This window comes from Manihot esculenta, chromosome 3 (genome assembly GCF_001659605.2).
Source record: "Manihot esculenta cultivar AM560-2 chromosome 3, M.esculenta_v8, whole genome shotgun sequence".
Taxonomy (NCBI): Eukaryota; Viridiplantae; Streptophyta; class Magnoliopsida; order Malpighiales; family Euphorbiaceae; genus Manihot; species Manihot esculenta.
The window spans coordinates 25,286,718-25,303,295 of NC_035163.2; the positions used below are offsets into that span (position 1 = coordinate 25,286,718).

The 16,578-nt window shown below is 36.4% G+C and overlaps 2 protein-coding genes and 1 pseudogene across 2 annotated transcripts; 2 read left to right on the forward strand and 1 right to left on the reverse strand.

Moving 5' to 3' along the window:
• Window positions 1–1,200: 1,200 nt before the first annotated feature.
• On the reverse strand, window positions 1,201–7,657 carry LOC122723305 (annotated as a pseudogene).
• A 999-nt stretch (window positions 7,658–8,656) lies between these two features.
• LOC110610350 (MDIS1-interacting receptor like kinase 2) lies at window positions 8,657–13,262 on the forward strand. Its single transcript, XM_021750228.2, has 2 exons — window positions 8,657–12,084; window positions 12,727–13,262. Exons 1-2 carry the CDS (start codon window positions 9,423–9,425, stop codon window positions 13,116–13,118), a joined length of 3,054 nt encoding a protein of 1,017 aa, XP_021605920.1. The 5' UTR covers window positions 8,657–9,422; the 3' UTR covers window positions 13,119–13,262.
• Window positions 13,263–14,119: 857 nt separating this feature from the next.
• LOC110612226 (BURP domain protein RD22) lies at window positions 14,120–15,633 on the forward strand. Its single transcript, XM_021752945.2, has 3 exons — window positions 14,120–14,274; window positions 14,355–14,463; window positions 14,722–15,633. Exons 1-3 carry the CDS (start codon window positions 14,212–14,214, stop codon window positions 15,489–15,491), a joined length of 942 nt encoding a protein of 313 aa, XP_021608637.2. The 5' UTR covers window positions 14,120–14,211; the 3' UTR covers window positions 15,492–15,633.
• The last annotated feature ends 945 nt before the right edge of the window (window positions 15,634–16,578 follow it).

The following is a 16,578-nucleotide window of genomic DNA, read 5'->3' on the forward strand; positions in this document are numbered from 1 at the left end:
TCAAAAATATGTTGAGATTCCTAAAAAATATGCATGCTGTTGTCAAGCTCACCAAATTACTGGAAGAGGCTGGGATTGAACCTGATAGCTCGTTGTGGGAGAGATTTAATGTCTCAAGCATTTGTAGTTCTCCAAGCTGGAATAGGATGCCATCCATCAACAAATTATAGCTTAGATCAAGATTTACTAGAAAGTGTAAATTGCCAAACTCAGCAGGCAGGAATACTGTCTGTTCTTGCTTAGATTCGAAGTCAAAAGACTAAGGCATTCTCCAAGCTGTTCGGGAATGGATCTAGTTAAATCGTTTGCTGCCAGGTTGAGATGTTCAAGGTCATGTGTCAATATTTCATGTGGAATACCACCAAAAACTCTATTTATTTTATAAAAAATATTTTTTAAAAAATATTTTCTATATTTTAGAGTGTTTGAAATACTCTATAATATACCAATGGAATTACAAAAGCAATGATGATGGATGCAAATAAACCAAATTAGAGAATCAGAACAGAAGCAATGCCATCCCATTACCCGTACAAGTTTCATAAACTACATAAAGACTTTTCTCAAAATTTGCATCAGAGACAACATCGATGGAAAAAAGATAAAAGTCTTCAATTTCCTTCTAACTCAAACCATTAATTTCTTCAAAATTCTAAAACCATAAATTTCAGCATAAACTGAATTTATTTCCACTCAATTTCAAGAAATCAAACAAAATCAAAAGTAAATTTAATGGAAATAAAAAAATTCGAAGAAATTTAAGAGCATCATATTGACAGTGACAACAAGCTTAAAACCAACAATATTCTCAAGAACAAGATTATTAAAAAAAATTCAGTAAGGCTAACAATAATTCCAATCAAGAAATAAATACTGAATTTTTCTTTTTTAAAAAATAAATCATTTTCTTTAAAAATAACTTAATTTTTATTTAATTATAAAAAAATATATCGACCAAATATCTTGAATGTTCTAAATATTAAAAAAATATAAAAAATTATTTTTCTACAAAATATTTTCATGGATCAAACAGAGCATAAATCAAATTAAGAAATATTTTGTCAAAATATAGGTTGATCTAATTGTTCTCTTAATCATTGTGTAAGCACATATGAAAGTTTAGCAACCCTCCTTAATTTTAGGTAATATGTCATTTTAAATGGTTGGTGGCATATATACATCCAAAATATAACAAGTACTTTAGAATATAATTCCCTCATCATGACCCAATAATTCCTCCAAATCTACCATGGAAAATGGCTTTGTCAAAGGAGGCCACCTAGCTATTAACTTCATTGAAATTTGCTGCATGGTCGGTCGAGTTTGAGGATCATCACTCAGGCATGCGAATGCAAGCCTTGTCATATAGACCACTCCTTTAGCAACTTCATATTCAGGAGGTAGGAGCCGTTGGTCTATTATATGTGGATCTATCAATTGATGAATAAAGTGATGAGATGATACTTTTTGGATGCTCTCCCATTATTATTTCAAGTGTCACCACTCCAAAGCTATATACGTCGCATGTTTTATCCACTTTCATTGTATAAGCTAACTCTACAGAAAAAATTATTAAAAAAAAGAACTAAGAATTTTTACGGTTACAGCAAGGAAAATCTTTGAACCAAAAAAGATTAATGCAGATGCGCACCTGGAGCTATGTAGCCAAAGGTGCCTGCCAATGACGTCCAGTTGGAGGAGTCGGGCATCAGGAGCCTAGCAGTGCCAAAATCAGAAACATGAGCTTCATACTCTAAATCCAAAAGGACATTGTTGCTTGAAATGTCACGATGAATGACCGGTGGACAACAATCATGATGCATATAACACAATGCATTAGCTATTCCTTTTACTATATTCAGCCTCTTTTTCCAATCCAACTCCATTGCAGGTTCATCCTTGCTCAATATCATCTTCAAACTTCCTCTTTCTACGAACTCATAAACCAGAAATGAGTTCTTTGGATGTGAACAAAAACCATATAACTTCACAATATTTCGATGTTTGACATTAGATAGAGCACAAATTTCACTTCTAAATGCCTTCAAATCAGGTGTCATACCATCTCGTGATCGGTGGAGTTTCTTTACAGCAATCACCTGACCTTTTGGCAGCACAACTTTATAAACAATCCCATATCCCCCTTCTCCAATGCAATAATTGGAGTTGAAATCCTCAGTAGCCTGAATAATGTCTTCATATAGCATTCTGCCATCTTGGCCCCATGATTTAAAAAGGTCTATACGATGTTCATCCTCTGACTTGGATTTTCTGCTTTTATTTCTACGGCGACAAACGAAAAAACCTCCAAGTAGGACAAAAACTAGAATAAGGCCACCTAAGACGGGAACAACAATCAGTTTAAGAATTTGGTTGGCCATTTTCGGAGCAGCTCCATTGGTTTTTAGAGAGACACAAGCCTTCAATCCAGTCGCATTACCGCATAAGTCCTTGTTGTTTCTAAGTGCATCAAAGGGAGCATCCAGAAAGGCTTTGATATTAGGAATCGGACCTACCAACTCATTGTAGGATATGTTTACTGTTATCAAGCTCAACAAATTATTGAAAGAGGCTGGGATGGTACCCGATAGCTTGTTGTGGGAGAGGTTTAATGTTGTTAGATAATAATGCAAAAATATTTACTGCACTTTTACTGTTAGTTTTAATAAGTCAATGTTTGTTATTTTAGTTCCTATTTTATTGTTGACGTGAGATATTTAGTATCCACGAAATCTGGGTTTTTGATCATTTTGTGATTGTATTTAAAGAGCATTTGATGAATAAAAGGATATCCCATTTTTTCCCTCATATTCTCTGTTCTGCTCTGTTTTTATTAACATTTGGTATCAGAGCCTGGTTCTCGTCCAGATGGCTTATAATTCAGTAGGAGTTAATCTCTCACAACCTTCGGTTCCAATCCTTCGAGGAATCGACAATTATGATATCTGGAGTGTCAAAATGAAAACTCTTTTCCTTTCCCAAGAGTTATGGGATTTTGTGGAGAATGGTTACAACGAAACAGCATCCGCTGAAACTCTCAAAGACTTGCTGAAGAAAGATAACAAAGCTCTTTTCCTCATCCAACAAGCTGTAGATGATGCTATTTTTCCTCGAATTTCTGCTGCAACAAAAGCGAAAGTAGCATGGGATATACTTCACACTAACTACCAAGGTGTTGAGAAGGTGGTTACAGTAAAGCTGCAGACACTTCGCAGGAAGTTTGATTGCTTTGTTATGAAGGATAGCGAGTCTATGCATGAATATTTCAATAGAGTAATGGAAGTTGTAAACCAAATGCGAAAGTACGGGGAGCGGTTGTCTGATCAAAAGGTTGTGGAGAAAATTTTGCGGAGTTTGCCCAAGAAGTACGAGTCTGCCGTAGCTGCAATAGAAGAATCGAAGAACTTAAGCACCCTGACTATTGATGAGTTGATGGGTTCTTTACAATCCCATGAAGATAGGCACCGCGGTTACGAAGAAGATGATGTAGAAAAAGCCTTTCATGCCAAATTGCAGATATCTAAAGAAGGAGAAAATTATAGCAATGACCATAATAATCGCGGTGGACATTCTTCGCATGGAAGAAGAGGAGGCAGAGGTAACAGAGGGGGTGGACGAGCTGGTGGTCAGAGTCAGAATTACAACACTGAAACCAGTAAAGGTGAAAATCGTTCCCGTAATTTTACATGCTATAATTGCGGGAAACAAGGTCATATAGCGAAGTATTGTCGACAGAAAGGAAATCAAGCAAATTTGGTCGAGCAAGAGAATAAAGATGAATGTGAAAGTTTATTTCTTGCTGCCTTGGCTACTAAAGAATGTGATTCTAATGTGTGGTATATGGACAGTGCTAGCAGTAAACATGTGACTGCTAATTTGGGGGCTTTTGTTTGTTTGGATAAGTCCTTCAAATCCAATGTTAAAATGGCGGATGGAACAATTCGTCAAGCCCATGGCAAAGGAATTGTGAAGATGAATGATTGTGAGATTAAAGATGTTCTCTACGTGCCTGATTTGGACTCAAGTCTTTTAAGCGTCGGTCAATTTATGAGAAAAGGGTATTCACTCCTGTTTGAAGATTTCTCCTGCAGCGTATTTTCAGATGCAGCCAGGGGTACATTTTTCACAAAATAATGAAGAATTTATTCCTGAACAAATTCAAAATGAAGGTAACAATGGTGGTTCAGATTCATCACCTCCAAATACTCCCATTTCCAGTCCTTCTAGTTCGACATCATCCTCTTCATCAAGTACACCTCCACGAAAATGGAGATCCTTACAGGAGGTTTATGAGCAACTTGATGAATGTCATCTTGTGGTCACTCAAGAACCAAGCAGTTTTGAAGAAGCAACAAAAATCATAGAATGGCAAAAGGCAATGGATGAAGAGATGGATGCCTTAGAGAAAAACAAAACGTGGGAGTTGGTTGACTTGCCATTTGGTAAAGAAGTTGTGGGGCTGAAATGGGTGTACAAGGTAAAACACAAGCCTGATGGGTCTATCCAGAGACACAAAGCTCGGTTAGTTGCACGTGGTTATATGCAGCGTGAAGGTGTTGACTTCGAAGAAACATTTTCTCCAGTGGCAAGGTTTGACACTATTCGAGCTACTCTTTCTATTGCTGCTTATCTTAACTGGAAAGTTTTTCAGTTTGATGTCAAATCGGCCTTTTTAAATGGTATTTTGGAAGAAGAGGTTTATGTGCAACAACCGAAGGGCTATGAAATTTCTGGTGAAGAAAAGAAAGTGTACAGGTTGAAGAAAGCTCTCTACGGCCTCAAGCAGGCTCCGAGGGCCTGGTATGGGAGAATCGACTCACATTTTTGCAGAAATGGTTTTCAAAAGAGTGCAAGCGAGCCCACTTTGTATGTCAAGAGAAAAGCAGACAATGAGGTATTGATCATTTGCCTTTATGTGGATGACTTAATCTATACTGGAAATAGTATTGAGTTATCCACTGAATTTAAGAAGATTATGGTGACCGAATTTGATATGACTGATTTGGGACTCATGAGTTATTTTTTGGGTTTGGAAGTGAGTCAAGGTAAAGCTGGAATTTTTGTTTCACAACAAAAATATGTGAATGATCTGCTTACAAAATTTAACATGAAAGATTGCAATTCAGTCACAACTCCAATGATCACAAACCATAAATATTGCTTGGATGATGGAGAAGAGAAAGTAGATTCTCAATTATATCGGAGTTTGGTGGGAAGTTTACTTTATTTGACGAATAGTCGTCCGGATATTTTGCAAGCAACTAGTCTCCTGTCAAGATTTATGCAAAGTCCGAGCAAGGTTCATTTTGGTGCTGCGAAGAGAGTGTTAAGATACTTAAAGGGAACCTCTTCTTATGGGCTGTTCTATTCTAGCTCAGACAATTTTAAATTGTATGGTTTCTCTGACAGTGATTGGGCAGGTTCCTTGGATGACCGTAGAAGTACTACAGGATATTTATTCTTGCTTGGGTCTAGTGCCATATCCTGGAGTTCTAGAAAACAACCATCCACAGCATTATCGTCGTCTGAAGCTGAATATATGGCAGTCACCTCAGCAACTTGTCAAGCTATTTGGCTCAGACGAATTTTGCAAGATATGAAGTTTGAGCAGAAAGAAGCAACTGTTATCTACTGTGATAATCAGTCCACAATTTCAATGGCCAAAAATCCAGTTCATCACCAAAGGACAAGGCACATTGATATTCGTCATCATTTTATAAGGGAGCAGGTTGCGGAAGGAAGTATCCAGTTAGAGTTTTGCAATTCAAGAGAGCAAGTAGCTGATTTGTTTACAAAAGCTCTTCCTCTTGAGAAGTTTGCATATCTCAGAGATAAGTTACAAGTTATAGATTTTTGCATTAAGGAGGAGTATGTTAGATAATAATGCAAAAATATTTACTGCACTTTTACTGTTAGTTTTAATAAGTCAATGTTTGTTATTTTAGTTCCTATTTTATTGTTGACGTGAGATATTTAGTATCCACGAAATCTGGGTTTTTGATCATTTTGTGATTGTATTTAAAGAGCATTTGATGAATAAAAGGATATCCCATTTTTTCCTTCATATTCTCTGTTCTGCTCTGTTTTTATTAACAAATGTGTCAAGCATTTGTAGTTCTCCGAGCTGAGATGGAATGCTATCCATCAACAAATTATAGCTGAGATCAAGATTTACTAGAAAATGTAAATTGCCAATCTTTGCAGGAATAGTATCTTTAAAATTATTATTGCTAAGATTCAAGGTCAATAGAGATAGGCATTCCCCAAGTTGTTCAGGAATCGATCCGGTTAAATTGTTTGATGCCAAGTTGAGGTTTTCAAGGTCATGTACCAATATCTCATGTGGAATACCACCTGAAAGTTTGTTATCATTAAGAACAAGGTCGAGCAACTTTAACTTCCCTAATTCTTTGGGAATTCCTCCAACAAGGTGATGATTTGAAGAGAGATCGAGTGATTGCAGCTGACTTGCACTTCCCAAGTTTGATGGAATTTTGCCAGAAATATTATTACTTGAGATTCGCAATGTTGACAAACCTAGGAAACCCTCCCATTTCGATGGAAGTTGTCCATAGAATTTGTTGTCACTCAAATCTAAATATTTCAACTTTGGGTATATCCCAAGATCATCAGCTAGATTCCCTGTAAGCTGGTTTTGGTCAAGCCTGACTCTTATTAAGCTACTGCAGTTTCTTAAGCTTTGTGGGATAGGACCCGTGAAATAATTGGCAACAACAGAGATATTTTCAAGTAATCCACCAAGGCAAATGTCTTGGGGTAAATGGCCAGAGAACCGATTATAACTCATTTGGAGTGTTTTTAATGCCGTAAGATTATTCATCTCTACAGGCAGAGTACCAGAAAGTTCATTGTAATTAAGAAAGATTTTAGCTAGGTTTGTCAAATTTCCTATAGAAGATGGGATTGCACCACTGAGATTATTCACATCTAAGTCTAGTACACGGAGAGAGGTGAGAAGTCCAATTTCTTTGGGAATGGAACCTGAAAGTTCACTCTCAGATATGTGCAGCTCTACCAAATTGCTTAAGTTTCCTGTTGACGCTGGAATAGTACCTCTAAGGTTGTTATGTGACAAATCAAGATAATAAAGAGATCTCAACATCCCAATTTCTTGAGGAATGGGGCCATTAATATGGTTGTGTGCCATGGAAAGAACACCAAGACTTGTTAATGAGCATATTTCAACTGGTATACTTCCATATATATCATTGATATCCACTCGAAACTTAGTGAGCTTGGAAAGATTAGCTATACGTGAAGGAATGGTTCCATACAATGAGTTGTTAAGAAGGTGAAGCTCAAGGAGATTGGGAATGGACAAAAAGTTGAGACTCTGAAGCGTACCTTTCAATCCAATGTCCATCATAGATATGTTGGTGACACTACCAGCCTCATTACAATGGATTCCAAACCAATTGCAAGGGCTGCCTCCAGTCCACGAAGACAGGACAGTTTGGCTGTTGTTGTCAAGACTGGCTTTCCATGTTAGAAGAGCTTCTGCTTCCATATTCCTTGCTGCCATTGTATGCTCAGCCCCAGCAAAAGCAAGTACTTGACCAGAAAGTAGGAACAGAGGAGCAAGGTGGAACAGAACTAGATGTGATACAGAGTTTAGTTCCTTTAATGTAGGCGCCATGAAGTTTGATGATTATGAGGATGGAATTTTATTACAAAGAAGGTTGAAGGGACAATGGGATTTGCGTTCAGACAAAGGTATTTATAAAAGAATATGGAATCTTTAATAGGGATGTTTTTTAACTGAATGATTGTATTATCTTCCTTTCCAAACTCATAAGTGCTTGCTAAGGGCCTTGGAAACTTCGCAGTAATGCTTCAGTTTCATGCATTTAAAACTTTGGATTTGGAGAAGCGAGTTGCCTTTTCTCGTGATTTTGTATTCAGCCGCGATTGTGTGCAGGCCAGACATTGTTTTCGGCTCCACCACTGTACTTTTCGCGTCACTCCCAGCTATGGCGATACGTTCTATAATTCAATGTCATGTTCTTCTCTCCCTAACCTGTCCAGCGACACAACTTATGAAAATTTTCCATCTCTCTTTCTCCAGTTTCCTTCAGATTCTGGAAATTTGATTAACCTTTTGCTTTCGTTTAGCCATTTTTTGATTGGGGTAATGTTGGTACTGAAAAAGAAAGAAAAAGGAAAAAAAAAAAAAAAAAAAACTCATTTTAGCACTTTAACCTTTAAGTTCGGCTTAATTAATTCAATTAATGCTTACAAATTTGCAGCTCTCCTTTGATAACGAAGAAATCTTCTATTGTAATAGATATATTCTATGATTTTAATTATGTAATTATCTTTGATTTTGATGAGAAGTTTTGAAAATTTAGTGAATTTTATTGTAAGGTTATATTTGAAGAACTTACCTTCCTTTCATTTATAATTTATTTAATTTTTATTTTAATTATTTATAATATAAAATTAATATTTTATAATAAAATTTTTTATTAATTTATTTGATTATGTTGATTAATACTGTTAAATTGATTAAAAGTTGATGAGTTTTATCGAGTCTAAAAGATCTTTAAGGACAGATTTGACTATCGATCGATAATTAGGGCGTTAAAATAAGCTTTTTGTAAAAAAAGAAAAAAAAAAAGAAGAAAGAAAGAAAGAAAGAAACTGGTACTCTGAGACAAGATTTTTTAGGCTCAATTTTCTGGGGTGGGAGTTATTCAATTATCTCCTGTCTGAGTTCGCAGTGCACATCGCAGCGATGTTATGTCTCAAACAGAGGCCAAATATTAGAGAAACATTTCAACAAACAACATATCCGCAACTTAAATTAACCAAAAGTTCAATTTTTAGTCAACACTGAGCCGCGCACAGCAAATTGGCAATCAAGGCTTGCAATCCAATACAATAATTCTGCTTCTTCAAAGGCTTAGGCAGTGAAAGTTTTGTGAACCAAAATTTCCCCAATCTTGCTGCAGATAGTGGTTTTCTTAGGAAGCCGTTTAGCAATAAGCTGTGAAAAAACTCGTCTCATTATTGAACGAGATTGAGGATTGGCACTGACGCATGCAACCGCGACTCCATCAGTTTAATCACTCCTCTGCAACTTGATTTTGAGGCGTCGGGAATCGTTGGTCAACACATCCTTCAACAGTTGTTGGTAAAATCTCCAATGGCAATAACAAAAAAACACTTAATTAAATAGAAAATTTCTTCTCACACAATAAATTATTGAATATTAGTCAAAACACTTTGTTGTTGACTTTGAAACTTGCCTTCATTATAAAACCTGTTGCTTTCCTTCTATTGTCAAGTGATGAGAGATAAAATAAGTTTAAAATTGAGGCTGTGAATTCTAGATGCCAATCAACGCTAGTTGATGCATCTTCTTAAGTCATTGCTTCTCAATCCCATTTTCTGTTTGTATCATGTTTCCATTCTCACAGTTCATGGCTTCCAGGCTACAGAAATCACTCCTTTTCCTTGTTATTCCTCTGCTGGTAATTTCTGTTCATGTTCTTGCTACAGGATCCCCTGCTGCTGCTGTTCAATCTGAAGAAGCAGAAGCAGATGCTCTTCTGGGATGGAAGGCTTCTCTTGATAATCAAAGCCGATCTTTTCTGTATTCTTGGAGTACTACTGCTGGAAGCCCTTGCAATTGGTTTGGCATACACTGCAATGAAGCAGGAAGTGTCTCCAATATAAGCCTTAGAGATTCTGGTTTGAAAGGTACGCTTCAGAGTTTCAGCTTTCCATCATTTCCCAATCTTGTCAAGCTTAACCTTAGTAATAACTCTTTCCATGGGAGCATTCCTTCCCACATTGGCAATCTATCCAAGCTCAACATCCTTGATTTTTCTGTCAATGAAATCTCTGGTTCCATTCCCAAAGAAATTGGGATGTTGAATTCTCTCACTTATATTGATTTATCAAACAATTTTCTCACTGGTACAATACCAGCTTCCATAGGGAATCTGACCACTTTGCCAATTCTCTACATTCATATGAATCAACTCTCAGGCTCCATACCTCAAGAACTTGGAATGTTGAAATTTGTCACTGAAATTGATCTTTCAGTAAATAGTCTCACTGGTACAATCCCAACTTCCATAGGAAACCTGACAAATCTGTGGGCTCTTTCTCTTATTAGCAACCAACTTTCTGGTTCCATACCACAAGAAATTGGCATGCTCAGATCACTTACAGAACTTGCTTTGTCCCAAAATAATCTCTATGGTCCAATTCCAGCTTCCATTGGAAACTTGACAGCATTATCTTCTCTTTATCTTACTGATAACCAACTTTTCAATTCCTTACCTAGAGAAATTGGGAAGTTGACAAAGCTAACTACACTCTTCCTTGAAATGAATGAACTTTCTGGAACGCTTCCTTCAGAGATGAACAACTTCACTCTTTTGGAAGTTTTCATAATATATTCTAATAGATTCACTGGCCAGTTACCGCAAGACATTTGCATTGGTGAAGGCCTCAAGTCCTTTGCTATTAATGGAAATGATTTCACTGGTCCCATCCCAAGATGCATGAGAAATTGTAGCAGGTTATTAAGGCTCCATCTTGAGTCAAACCAACTCACTGGAAATATATCTGAAGACTTTGGCGTGTATCCACAGTTGAACTTTATGGATTTGAGTGATAACAAATTCTACGGTGAGCTTTCATGGAAATGGGAAAGTTTCAGCAAATTGTCAACCCTGAAGATCTCTAATAATAATATTTCTGGGACAATACCAGCTGACATTGGAATGGCAGCTCAGTTGCATTCACTTGAGCTCTCATCAAATCACCTTGCTGGGATTATCCCAAAGGAATTGGGGAAGTTAACATTGTTTGAACTTTCTCTTGATGATAATGAACTTTCAGGAGGTATTCCTGAAGAAATTGGATTGTTATCTGAACTAGAGCGTCTTAACTTGGCAGCTAACAATCTAAGTGGACCAATTCCCAAAAAGCTTGGATATTGCTCAAAGCTATTGTTCTTGAATCTCAGCAAGAACAAACTCACAGAGAGTATTCCTGTAGAGGTGGGCAATTTAATATCCCTGGAAAGTCTTGATCTTAGTCATAATCTGTTAACAGCAATGATACCACCACAACTCGGACTGTTGCAAAGAGTGGAGACATTGAACATCTCCCACAATCTGCTTTCAGGTCCCATTCCAACTACTTTTGGTTATTTATCGAGCCTGACGGTAGTGAATATATCCTATAATGAGTTAGAGGGCCCAATTCCCAACAATAAAGCCTTTCAGCAGGCTCCATTTGAGGCACTTCAAAACAACAGATACCTGTGTGGCAATAACACTAGACTAGAGGCATGTGTCTCCGTTGCAATCAACAAAACCATCAGAAAAAAGCATAGTAAACTGGTTTATGCTATGGTCATTCCCCTTGTGTGTAGTCTGTTCGTAGTTAGTGTTTTGGTTGGTGGTTTCTTTGTTCTCCACAAAAGAATTAGAAACAGAAAAGCTAACTCAGAAGAAGTGAATCCAAGTGGTGAAAGTCGTAAGAAGGATATGAAATATGAAAACATTGTTAAGGCTACTGAGGATTTCAACTCCAAGTACTGCATTGGGGTAGGAGGATATGGAATTGTGTACAAAGCTGTCCTGCCAACAGGTCGAGTGGTTGCTGTAAAGAAACTCCACCAGTCACAAAATGAAGAGGTGACTGATTTCAAAGCGTTTAAAAGTGAAATTTGTGTGTTGATGAACATTCGTCATCGAAACATTGTGAAGTTACATGGTTTTTGTTCACATGCCAAACACTCTTTTTTGGTATATGAATTCATAGAAAGAGGAAGTTTAAGAAATATTTTAAGCAATGAAGACCAAGCAGTGGAGTTGAATTGGCTTAGGAGGTTAAATGTTGTAAGGGGAATTGCTAATGCGTTGTCCTATATGCACCATGACTGCTCTCCTTCAATCATACATCGAGACATTTCCAGTAACAATATTCTGTTGGATTCGGAGTTTGAGGCTCATGTCTCTGATTTTGGAACAGCTAGGTTTTTGATGCCTGACTCATCAAATTGGACCTCATTTGCAGGCACATTCGGATACTCAGCTCCAGGTACATTCTTTGGCTTCATTTATTTGTCCATATGAAGCTAAAAAATTTTCTTTGTCCTCTTTCTTTTTTAAATGCTATCATAAAAACTCTACCTTTTAGCTGACCCTCTTCTGCAAATGAACTCAAAACCCTTGTAACATCCTTGATATAGTTCAAAACACATATAAAGGATGTGGAGATTGATGAAGTGCAAAACAATTTTGGCTGTGTGCAATTGATAAACAAAATTTGTTGAAAAATTTTATTTTTCCCTTCTGAAATTTGATTACACGTAATTCTGCGGTTCCCCATTTTCAGGAAAAAAAAAAAACGTTTGGTTTTGTCTAGACTGCTAAGGGAATTTTGTTTCTGGCTCTCCTAGATTAGTTAATGTGCTTTAGTGAGAATGTCATTTCTTTCCTGGGATTCAAGTGTCAGAATCATACATACTAGGATCAATGCATTTATTACCATAAATGATCAAAGTAATTGTAGACCATAATGCAAAGTAACGCAATCAAACTGTACATTGAGTTTCCAAACAAAAAAAATGATTACGTTACATTTCATTTGCGCTACCAAACGTAGAGGATCATCCTTTGCATTAGTTGCAATGCTATTGAAAACCTGGAAATTGAAATGTGTGATTGGACGCTTTTGCAGAGCTAGCTTACACGATGATGGTGAATGAAAAATGCGATGTTTACAGTTTTGGTGTGGTGACAATTGAAATTCTAGTGGGAAGACATCCAGGTGACTTCATTTCATCTCTTTCATCATCATTTTCATTCCCCTCCTCCTCGCTGATGGATGAGCATACACTTCTCATGGATATGGTTGATCAACGCCTCCCACTTCCTCAATACAAAACTGCAGAAGGAATAATACATATTGCACAACTAGCACATGCTTGCTTGAGTGGCAACCCTCAATCTCGGCCAACCATGAAACAAGTTTCTTCCCACCTAATGGATAAATGGAATCCATTGACTAAGCCATTTTCAGAAGTAAAACTGGGAGAGATTTTTCCCTTTTTTCCTACGAGGATTCAGTAGCTAAGCCTGAGGGAAAATGCCTGTAATGCTGTGTGTATGGATGGAAGTTTAGTTCCATGCTTCACTCTCTTTCACTGCCCTGTATTATATGGTACTGTACTGGAAAATATAAATATGTAATGTAAATGTTATTAGCATCTTCATCATGAGTTTTCGGCAGTTACTTTGATCATTCACCTCTGAATTGAACTTAAGTAACTACAGCTGAAGTGGCAGGTAAAGTGAATAAATTCAATGCACAATTGCTTCCCATCAAACATTAACGTTATTTTGTTTAGGATTTAAGTTTAATTCATGAATACGAACAGGTCATATAAAACAAGGAGGAAGTGTTTGTTTTCTCAGTGAAGAAAAGTCATGCAATGTCAGTTTCTGTCATTTGTGTATTTGTCATATCAAGCCTCCTAATAGATAAAAGTCGTAGAAGCTAGCCACTTCTATTGACAATTTAAGACAACCTCCACTAGTTAAATTTTTGTTTTTTTCAGGGACTTGTCGTTTCCTATGTTGTCTGTGGCATACTTTCTCTCAGTTCTCCCCCACATATACATTCATAGCAGATAGCAGCTGCTTAAATTTTATTCATGATAACGTTAACTTTTTCTTTTTTTTATTTTTTTCCACATTAATATACTACAGATTGTGGACTCTTTTGTCGCTGATTACTGATACTCTTATACCATTGGTACTCTTTTTTTTTTCACATTATCATAAGTCATTGTCTTATGTTACGGCAACAAAGAGAAATGCATGCAGTGTTTTATATATTATAAATAATTTATTAAAATAAATTAAATCAAATCAAACAGTCAACTTTCAACTGATCAGAGGAGAGAAAATTTACGAGTTGACTTACCAATTTGAAAATTTCTTCTACAAATGCAACCCTATTCAAAGAGAAAATATTAATTAACCAAGTAAATTCCAGGCCATCTTTGTCAAGGCCTTTGGTGATGTGAACACAGTTCCACGCCCTTGACAATTAAACCCAATTCGTAAAGCAACATAAAAATTTTCTTTAATCTTGTCCCATAAATTTATAATTTCTTGTCTGTAAGTGTTCATATTTTCACACTCACTGCATCCCATCCCCATGGAAGCTATTGGAATTTCTATGGAGTTTCATCTCCTTCTCATTTTTGCTTTATTTACCACTGTGAGTGTTGAAGTTTATTTTTTGCTTCAAGTTTTTTACGTTGTATAGCGTTTATATCACTTTCATCAACTTTATGGCAGATCGCTCTGAGAGGAAGTCATGCTTCTCTACCTGCAAAGGTGTATTGGCAATCCATGTTACCAAACACTCCACTTCCAAAAACTTTACAAGATTCTTTGCAGCCTTCTGGTTAATTAACTTTCTTCTTCTTTTTTTTTTAGTTTGAGAATTTCTGGCAAACTTAACAATACATATGATGTTCTTAGTTGATTCACTACATATATGATATTCTTTTTTGATAAAATTTTTGGAAAATTTCATGTCTAACACCAGATATACACAAAAAAGTCAGTAGTCTGTCGTTTTATGTGGGTTAAGAATTATATATTATTTTCTTGAATTCTAAAGCATTCTCTTTTTGTTGATTGGCAACTATATTATAAGCAGACATAGGAAAGAAAAACAGATTTTCATTTCCGGAAGATTACCCACAAAATGGTGCAAGAGCAACCTATGGAGTCGGATATTGGCCTGACAACAGAAAATTTGTCAAAAATTCCATGTCCAATGCAACTACTGTCTACTTCTTATACCATGATCTCCTTCCAGGCAAAAATATGAAGATCATTTTCACTAAATCTACAAATGTGTCTAATTTCTTGCCACGTAAAATAGCAGAATCCATTCCCTTTTCAAGCAACAAATTCCCAGAAATTCTCAACTATTTTTCAGTAAAATCCTCGTCAAAGGAAGCTCAAATATTGAAACAGACGATTGAAGAATGTGAGGCACTTCCCATTAGAGGAGAAGACAAGTATTGTGCTACATCTTTAGAATCCTTAGTTGATTTGGTGGCTGCCAAGTTTGGACAAAAAGTTCAAGCTTTTTATAACGAGGCAGAAGAAGAGAACAAGAAACAAGAGTATACAATCTTGCAGGGAATCAAAATGATGGGAGAAAATCACATGGTGTGCCATAAGCAGAGATATGCATATGCAGTGTTTTATTGCCACAGAATCAAAGACACAAAGGTTTTTAAGGTTCCATTAATGGGGGTTGATGGGTCAAAAGCTGAAGCAGCTGTTGTTTGCCACATGGATACATCAGCTTGGCACCCACATCACTATGCCTTTCAGATCCTTAATGTTAAGCCAGGAGGACCACCAATTTGCCACTTCCTTAATAGTGATGCCATTGTCTGGATTTCCAGTAGTTAGGTTCTGTAGGCACAAGTGTGTGTTTCATTAGAGAAATTTTGCATAATCTCCCACACCCATGGGGAAAGTTTGTAATGGAGGGTTTATATATGCAGATATATTCTGACTACTAAAATAAATTGGATTAATAATTTTGAATTGTATTTTTTAATGCCCAATTTCAAAAATTTATATTTGCAGACATTGTTCTATTTAGAACAAGTATCAAGCTCAATTTACTTTTTTTTTTCTCAAATTAACTTACATGTTACAAGAGACAGTTTGATCAGCTAAAATCTTTGCAATTCTTTTTCTTGGTTTTATGGTACCCAGAAAAATAATTCCTCAAAATTTTTTATCAGTAAAATTAACATAAAATTTTTTTTGAAAATATAATGAATCTTATTATCTCATGCAACACTTATTAATTTACATCAACATATTATCTTACTGCACACCTCCTGCTCCACTCTCTATGAATAGTATCATGTTGTACAGAAAAATGATGCCAATGAGATGGGCCGTAATATTTAGATCAGGTGGATTGGCTCAAATGGAGCCAATGCGACCCTTAAGCAGTAAAAAATGTTTTGACCATAATTTTTATTACGGATATCAGAATCATTATTAAGACTCTAATTCGGAAAACTCGTTCAGAGATCTACATTTGTTATTGCTTTTAGACATGTAACGGTCTGTCACGAAACTTAAAAATGTTATTTAGAGTCTCAAAATGGCTTCTGAAGTTTTTTGTACGCCTATTCAAGACTAGCGTCATATTTTGTGAGAGAGTTTATTTTCTATTCAGAATTATACATTTTTTCTCTAAACCTATCTAGGGTTTACTTTTGATCGCTTTTATGTTGCGTTAAGTGGTATCAGAGCATGGCGACTAGCGGTAATGGCGATGCTCTTCGTGACGGTGATTAGGAGGATGGAGCCCCACAAGGGGACAGGATGTTGCAACGATTTGAGCAAGAGATAGAGTGCTTGTCCAGGCATTTCGAGGAATGCTTTCAGGAGCTTGCAGATCGTCTGGATGCTTGGGGAGTCTGACCAAATAGAGGAAGGAATGATGATAGGAGACCACCAGGATATGCTGCTCGTG